This window comes from Sinocyclocheilus anshuiensis, unplaced genomic scaffold, assembly GCF_001515605.1.
Source record: "Sinocyclocheilus anshuiensis isolate Anshui unplaced genomic scaffold, SAMN03320099.WGS_v1.1 scaffold1236, whole genome shotgun sequence".
Taxonomy (NCBI): Eukaryota; Metazoa; Chordata; class Actinopteri; order Cypriniformes; family Cyprinidae; genus Sinocyclocheilus; species Sinocyclocheilus anshuiensis.
Window position 1 is genome coordinate 574,985 of NW_015546096.1, and position 8,753 is coordinate 583,737.

An 8,753-nucleotide genomic window follows, 5' to 3' on the forward strand; every position below is an offset into this window, starting at 1 on the left:
AAGACGTACACAACGAGTAGACCCGACAAAGGAAGACTGAACAAACAGGAACTTAAATACAAGGGATAATTACTTAACACAGGTGCACAGAATGACTAATTAACTAAACAAGGACAGGAACATGACCAAAAAAGGGAACACTGGAACAGAAACAGTTGCAAAACAACAAAACAGGTCCATGATCCTGACAGTACCAGTGTACAATACAATACTAACTCCTGCTTCTCAATTGCTTCTCAAAAACCCATCAGCGCCATCGCTGACTGCAATAGAATTACTTAACAGCCCTAACAATGACAGCTGGAAAATCAGTTACAGTGACTCAGGAGGAGAATGGACACCCGGGAGGGGGCCGGCAGACAGAGACCAGGGAGGTGACAATAGAGGGAGGAGCCAGGGAGGAAACAGGAGGAGCCAGGGCGGATCAGACGGAGGGAGGAGCCAGGGAGGAAACAGAAAGAACTTGGAGCAGGAGGAGCCAAGCAGGACCCAGGCCACAGCCATGATGGTGACCCACGGTGGAGCCGACTGGGGAGCCATGGAGGAGGAATGGCCGCCGACTCCAAGGCGCCGACCAACGGCGGGTGGTGGAGGAGGCGACGGGGAGGATCCGGAGGTCCTAGGCGGAGCAGATGGCGCCGGCGACCGACGCGAAGGCGTGGATCCGGGAGGCCACGGTGGAGCCGGAGCGACAGAGGACTGAGGAGGAGCCGAGGGGATGAAGAAGCCTGACGGAGCCGGAGGGACGAAGGGATGAGGTAAAGCCAGAGGAGTGGAGTCCCAAGGCGTAGGATGGTCGACGCCAGACCAAGGCGGAGCCGGAGGGACGAGGGAGCCCGGCGGAGCTAGTGGACTGCCGGGCCATGGTGGAGAGGAGGGAGCTAGGAGCCATGGTGGAGCCGATGGGTCCACGGGCCGAGGAGGAGTCCAGGGCTTAGAGACTGGAGGCGGAGTCATGGGAAACTCCAGCCACGGTGACGCTGGAGGATGGCAGTCCCGCAGAGCTCGCACCGCATAGATGGTGGGCTGAGGGCGAGCAGAGGGGCTGCCAGACAACAGCAGAGGAGGAGGCAGGAGCGGGTGGGATGGCGGGCATTTGTGAGCCTCCGGGCTTTCAGGCCAGAACTTAGGAACGGGAGCACTCTCCTCTTCGGTGTGGCACGGTCGCCACGCCATACACAGCTCACCCTCAGCCACGGTGCAGGGAGCGGAGCTCCTCTCAGCGCTCACACCATCCGCGGCTTTCTCCCTCGTGGCGGGCATTGTTGCCGGCTCACACACCTTGACTGACGTCATTTGCGGCGATGGCTCGTCAAGCACGGCGGGCGATGGCTCTCCGTCAGCGGTGGGCTCGGGCATCCGCTCCGCGCATCGGGGAGATGGTGGGCTGGGCACTGGGTCGGGAGTGGAACTGGCAAGATTCTCCTGGGAACAGGCGGGGAACGGAGATCCATTTCTCCCCAGTGTAGGCGGCGAAATTCGCTCGAGGGCCATCTTCGGACGACAGCACTCTGCACGAGATGTTCAAACTGGCGTCGTAGAACGCACAAAGCGCGTCGTCCGGGTAGCTGGTTAGAGCAGTGATGAGCAGGAACAGTCTGGTATGGCCCTCGAGCAATCTCTCCCCCTGCTCCAGCAGGAGGAGGAGGTATTCCGGACGGGAGAGGGGATCCATAGAAACAACGGAAACAAAAACGGAGGGAACACACGGAGGGAACTGTATTAGGTCGGGTCTTCTGTCACAATTCGCTGGAGCACGGGAACGAGGAAACGAGGAGACGTGGAGATTTCACAAAACGAGAGTCTTTAATAATCCAACAGGGAGACACAGAGCACAAGGAAGACGTACACAACGAGTAGACCCGACAAAGGAAGACTGAACAAACAGGAACTTAAATACAAGGGATAATTACTTAACACAGGTGCACAGAATGACTAATTAACTAAACAAGGACAGGAACATGACCAAAAAAGGGAACACTGGAACAGAAACAGTTGCAAAACAACAAAACAGGTCCATGATCCTGACAGTACCAGTGTACAATACAATACTAACTCCTGCTTCTCAATTGCTTCTCAAAAACCCATCAGCGCCATCGCTGACTGCAATAGAATTACTTAACAGCCCTAACAATGACAGCTGGAAAATCAGTTACAAAATTGTATCTTTGACAAGAAGAAGAGACTTGAGAACTTTCTCTTTGACGTGAAATTTCTCAGTTGGTTTACCTTGATTTAACTGAATTTGATTTCTTTGAAGGATAGTCTTTTAACCATTGTAGGCAATGTTAGACCATCTTAAATTTTACCCATGAGCATAAACATTCACCCTGATCCTAAACCGATTTCCTTTTTTCCAGTACATTTTACTCATACAGGACCAAAAATTATTTTAATTAAAACATTTTTTTTTTTTTACATATTTTTCATGACTTTTTTCTTGTGCATTTTTTTCCTTTCTCTGCCTTAGACATAAATGAATGTATGATGCAGGGGCTGTGTCAGAATGGAGAATGTTTAAACACACAGGGAAGTTTCCGCTGCACCTGCAAACCTGGTTATGTACTGACAGAAAGGACACGCTGTGTTGGTAAGACATAAATATGTGTGCAAACTTGCATATAACACTATATACAGAATGGCCAACAAACCATCATAAAGATCTTTTTACTCTCTTAGCATCAACAGCAACAGTTGAGCTGGGGCTCTGTTATCTTATGGTTACGGAAGCAAGGAAATGTGAGCATGCTCTTCCAACACGCCTTTCCCAGGAGATCTGCTGCTGCACTGTGGGTAAAGCATGGGGAAGCAACTGCGAGAGATGCCCACAGGATGGGACAGGTGAGTGTGCCTTTTGAGTGGGGGATGCGCACCATTCAGAATTGATTAGAGAATGCCTTTTAAATTCTAATTCAGTTCCTGAATTTGAACTGAATATGAAGGTAGCAAACGGGATGCAGAATTACAATTCAAATCTGAATGTAGAGAAGTGAATTAAAATGACTTTAAAATTTGAATAAATTCATTTTAAACAAGAAAAATATTTTTTAAAAGCCTTGTTTGGAGGTTTTTGAAAAATGTTTTGAACTTTAATGTTTAAATATTTAAGAGATGTTTAAAAAGCTACCTATAGACATTTTGTATTTAGTTTATGTTTTGTCATATTTAACAAATTAACTTTTGTAGACCAGGGTGGAAGAACACTTAATTTCCCAGAATTAATTACCTACGTTGAATTTCTTAGTATTTCAATCCAGTAAATTCCTCCTCTTGTCATTCAAATTCAAATTCCGATTCAACTTCTTTTTTGCCAACTAAATAAAAATTCTAGCTCATGAACTGAAATGGAGTCAATTCTTCAATTCTGAATTTTGCCAATCCTGTTGTGAACATGTGTCTGTATCTTTAAAGAAGGTTTTGACCCTTTGACTAAATAATCTTTAGTCTTTCTCTCTCTAATTCTTCTTTCTCTCTCGCTCTATCTCTAGCTTCCTTTAATAAGATCTGTCCAGCGGGAAAGGGGATGTCTTTCCTGACCTATCATGGCACTCTGTCCATTCAGCCCTTCAGTATTGAACACATTAATCCTGACACTGGTACAGACATTTGAATCAGTTCTGAGATAAAGATTCTTTAAGATTGATTGCTGTATTTTTTATTGACTGATTATTCATTGTATCTTTGTGTTTGTGTTTCAGAGGTCAAGTCTCCGGTAAGATTCTGGTTCTGTGCCTAAACTACCAATCGAGGGAAGAATGAAAACCAAAAGTCATCTTTGACAGAAATCTTGACAGAAGTCACGGTTTTAATGAATATAATTATGGGAGATCAGCTGTAGACAGTTCACTTAATTGATTTTGCTTTCATGCCAACAGGAAATCCCAATTCAGACGACCACGCCCATGCAGCTCTCACCAATCAGCACACATGGGCAACGCCACCCAGGTACACTTTACAAAATGTAGCGATGTTTTTCTCCATAGCTCACATGGTAGTGCAAATATCAACTCAAAATGCAAAAATGTTGTATCCATAGCATTAATTATCTGCATTTCTTTTTTCATTTACTCACAAACATTTAAACATTTATTTCTTTTCAAAATGTGTCTTTTTCTCTACATACCTCTCCATTTTTGCTTCTGTCTCTTTAGTCATTGTGGCCAGGCCAACAACTCCTCCCATAGTCCATGTGCCTCCAGAGAGTGATTCACATGAAGTGGGCCAGACGCAGGTCTCACGTGAGTTCCGTGACAGCTTGTCAGTTAAATCTGCAGTATTGGTCTATGCAAAGTTCTGTTTGGTAATTTAATAAGAAAAGTGTTTTTTTTACAATTATGGATTTTTTCTTTGGGTTTGGGTATCACAGCAATGGATGACTGCAAGCTGAACAGGAATATATGCGGCCATGGAGCGTGTGTGAACACGCAAAATGGTTTCATGTGCTACTGTTACACTGGATATCGACCACATGCACAGAGAAAGAATTGTGTGGGTGAGTACACACATGTAAATACACACACATACTTTACAAACAATGAAATCACAGATGGATGTACTCTGAATTAAATGCCTGCATTTGTAGTGCATAAAATATTATACACTACCATTTAAAGGGGTCATATGATGCGATTTCAAGTTTTCCTTTCTCTTTGGAGTGTTACAAGCTCTTGGTTTGGGGTTGGTGGTTACTGTTTTTTTAAAGTAAAAACAGTAATACTGCAAAATATTATTACAGTTTAAAATAACTGTTTTTTATTTGAATAGATTTTAAAATGTAATTTACTCCTGTAATGGCACAGCTGAATTTTCAGCTGCCTTTACTTTAGTCTTAAGTGTCACGTGATCATTCAGAAATTATGTTGATTTGGTGCTCAAGAAAAATTTCTTCTTATATCAGTTGTGCTGCTTAATATTTTTGTAGAAACCATGACACATTTTTTCAGGATTCTTTAATCAATAGAAAGTTCAAAAGAACAGCATTTATTTGAAATAGAATGGTATAGTAATTGAATGGTATGTATAATGTTTAATGAAAGTACTATATAAGACAACTATATTACACAATAAAGATAACATAAAAATATATACAATGTTCTCACTCTTTCTGTAGATGAAAATGAATGTGACTCAGAGCCATGTGGTAGAGGCACCTGCATTAACACCGTGGGTTCCTACAGATGCAACTGTCACAATGGCTACAAACCTGTGGTGCATCATGGGAAACGCAGATGTATTGGTAAGTGATCAGCATTGTCTATTCAAAGGCAGTGGACAGCTACTATACTGTATATATGCGAGTATCAACACAGATGGCTAACACTTGTTTGGATGCATGTTTTCAGATGTAAACGAGTGCTCTAAACCTGATATCTGCGGAGTTGGAGGGCATTGCACTAATTTGCATGGATCCTATAAGTGTGAGTGTCTGCCGGGCTTCTGGAGCAAATCACGCAGACAACCTCTCTGTGAAGGTGAGGACACCCACCCATACTATGCATAGACACAAAACACCTAATTAATGTTAATTATAGACACCTATAAACAGTTCATGTTCATCCAATATGGTTTATTCTGTTTTTTATTAGCAGTGTATTTAAATGTCGGTGAAGGTTTGTGAGAGTCTCATTATCTATGCTGTTGCTGTCTCTCAAATGCAGACATTAATGAATGTTCGGACCCGAGTATCTGTCCTAACGAACAGTGTGAGAATACTGTTGGATCCTATGAGTGTATACCCTGCCAACCTGGATACCAAGCACAGAGAGGAGTGTGTTACGGTCTGAATACTTACACACATACAGAAACACATGTGTAACCACTCACAAACAGTTTAGCTCACATTCTTAGAAATATAGGGCTAAGGCCAGTCCGACTACCATCAGCTCCTCGCACAGACTTCCAGACATTTCATGACTAAACCAAACAACTCTCTTTTCACTCCCCTTTGTGCATACCATTTACTGTCGTTATATTTTTATTATATATTATTATTTGTATCTATTGGCCATGCTGCTCTCTAGATATTGGTCATGGAAAAAACATGTACACTACTATTCCGTAATTATAATTCTCTTTGTAATAATATTGTAATAATATTTTACAATATTACTGTTTTTACTGTATTTTTGATCAAATAAATGCAGCCTGGATTAGCATAAAAAACTTATTTCAAAGGCATTAAAATCATAGAAACTGATTTTTTCACACCAGATGAGAAGCACAGTGTAGGCTGTAATCCATTCCAAATTACATGACAAAAATTCTAGTTAGTAACGTAATCCATTACATTACACATTTTTGGTAATATAATCAGACTACGTTTTGATTACTTTTAGATTACTTTTGACCTGACTCGTTTATCAAATTGATTTAAGTAGTACAATCTTGTACCATATTGATAAAAAACACAGAGTTAGAAAATATATTCCATTCATTGTGATTAACAACATTAAGTGCATTAAACATTACATTATGTAAAGGTTTTCCAAACAGGGGTTCGTAAAGGAACTGCAGTGGGTTTGTGAGTTTAACAAAAAGCTAATAATTAATAAAATCATAAAACTGTAACATTAAAATAAACTACGATCAAAATAAACCCAATAAAACTCAAAATAAAAAAATATATATTAAAAATATTTTACGTCTACCTGCATGTCATGTGATCATTAACCAACATCAGAGAAATTTGAACATGCAAATGTGTTACTTAATTATTAAAATATTATTTTAAAATCTCAGGGGTACTTCAAATAAATATATTAGGTGAAAGCATTACATGAAAAAAACATAGTAATGTGAATTTGTGCATTTTAATGTGTTTAAAAGATTAAAGTCACAGTAATATGTGGTCAAATAATGGTCATAGTATGATGCAATGGTGAAACACTTTTTAAACCTGCAATAATTTTTGTAAATCCAGTGGTCAAATGCAGTGTAGCCACCTAGTGACTGGTCTTTGTGTGAATATCCACAAAACTGGAATTTCTGATTGTATACAAGCAGTAGACTATTTTAAAAAGGAACATTCAAAAGATGAAAAAGAGGAATATCAGGAGATTCAATAAATTATGAATAATTTATGGCTATTGTGTTAATAATATGTAATCATGTCATCAATAAAAAAGTAACTAGTCTGATTACAAGTATTTTAAAATGTAATGTAATGAAATTACAAGTACTCAATATTTTAATTTAATTACTTAATCCAGATTACATGTAGTCAGATACTACCCAGCTGGGATTGTAGAAAATGTGATGAATGTGGGGTGTTTTGACAAATAAAGTTGACAATTGCGTAATCTTACAAGATATGTCTGTCTCTCTCTCTCTCTCTCTCTCTCTCTCTCTCTCTCTCTCTCTCTCTCTATTAGATGTCAATGAGTGTCAGAAGCGTGGTGTTTGTCTGAACGGCCGTTGTGAGAACTTGGCAGGATCGTATCGATGTCTGTGTAATGAGGGCTTCCTGCCTGAGACTGACAGCAAAGGCTGCAGAGGTCAGTGGCACACAGCCAATAAAACTAAACAACATGTTGGTTAATGAAACTTAATCTTGCCGTTCAGAATGGTTTTAAATTCTATTTTATTACTTCCTGCACAAGTTCATTCTAAAGAGAATAAATATACTGTGCAAACACAACTTTTCGACATTTACGTAAACAGAATTGAGCACGTGTATGTGTTCTTGAAAGTTATGTGTCTGTTCGTCTCTCCACAGACATCAATGAGTGTCAGGATAACCGTCTGTGTGCTAACGGTCACTGCATTAACACTCAGGGATCATTCCGCTGCCAGTGTTACCCTGGTTACCAGCCTACACAAGAGGGAAGCCACTGCGAAGGTCAGCTAGTAATTACTAACCCAACGCTGCGAGTCTCATGAACTTAATACTGCACATAATACTGCAATATCTGTATACTACAGTACAAATTGTATAGGGGCTGTAATGCACTACAGACATTTTTGCACTCTTCAATTTAAGTCTGCAGATTTTGAGTAGATGGAATTTTCACAGAAAACCACATAGTGTATGATTCCATCCAGTTGAGGGATATGAAGTATGGTTGAAGCATGCCAATTGTAGAGCACATATTGTTTTCATTTGTCATACATTTCCTAGGCACATGTTTCTGCAGGAGATTGCTGTGTTCAGAGTGACTTGAAAGTCTGGTAGTGTGATCTGGTGGTGTCGTTTAATGTATAATGCACAGTTTTTCTCGGTTACCATTTAAAAATTCAGCCATTGTATGATGCATAGTGTTTTAAAATCTCTTCAGATATTAAAAAGTTGTGTAGTGTATTCCAGTCTTTAGCATGGCCAGAACACAGTACTGACCAATCAGCATTCAGGACCAAAAATATCCTTCTGTATAACAAACATTTACAATAGTTAAACATTTATGTGGTCTAAAATATGCAATAAAGCCAATAAATGTAAGCCAAATGTAAAAAGTCAGAATGAAGTGTTTTATGCTCAACGAGTATGCATTTATTTAAACAATTGAAACAGTACATTTTGGAAATATAATTACAATTTAAAATAACTATTTTCAGTTTAAATATATTTTAAAATATGATTTATGTCGGCGCCAATAGCCTCGTGGGAAGCACACCAACATATAATGCCATTGTGCTTCGGGCGTCCCGAGTTTGAGTCCTGACTCGCAGACCTTTTCCGACCCCGTCCCCCTCTCTCTCTCCCAGTTCACTATATATATATATATATATATATATATATATATATATATATATAATTT

The 8,753-nt window shown here is 40.2% G+C and overlaps 1 protein-coding gene across 3 annotated transcripts in view; it reads left to right on the forward strand.

Annotated features, from left to right (window-relative positions):
• LOC107700254 (latent-transforming growth factor beta-binding protein 3-like) overlaps positions 1 to 8,753 on the forward strand; it is a 45,112-nt gene that overhangs the window by 25,393 nt on the left and 10,966 nt on the right. For all 3 annotated transcript variants that reach the window (XM_016501859.1, XM_016501860.1, XM_016501861.1), the window contains 12 exons: positions 2,471 to 2,590; positions 2,680 to 2,841; positions 3,489 to 3,596; positions 3,699 to 3,712; positions 3,876 to 3,945; positions 4,152 to 4,238; positions 4,367 to 4,492; positions 5,111 to 5,236; positions 5,343 to 5,471; positions 5,658 to 5,777; positions 7,371 to 7,493; positions 7,715 to 7,837. In XM_016501859.1, the coding sequence (XP_016357345.1) occupies positions 2,471 to 2,590; positions 2,680 to 2,841; positions 3,489 to 3,596; positions 3,699 to 3,712; positions 3,876 to 3,945; positions 4,152 to 4,238; positions 4,367 to 4,492; positions 5,111 to 5,236; positions 5,343 to 5,471; positions 5,658 to 5,777; positions 7,371 to 7,493; positions 7,715 to 7,837 (1,308 nt within the window). The remainder of the gene's footprint in view (positions 1 to 2,470; positions 2,591 to 2,679; positions 2,842 to 3,488; positions 3,597 to 3,698; positions 3,713 to 3,875; positions 3,946 to 4,151; positions 4,239 to 4,366; positions 4,493 to 5,110; positions 5,237 to 5,342; positions 5,472 to 5,657; positions 5,778 to 7,370; positions 7,494 to 7,714; positions 7,838 to 8,753) is intronic.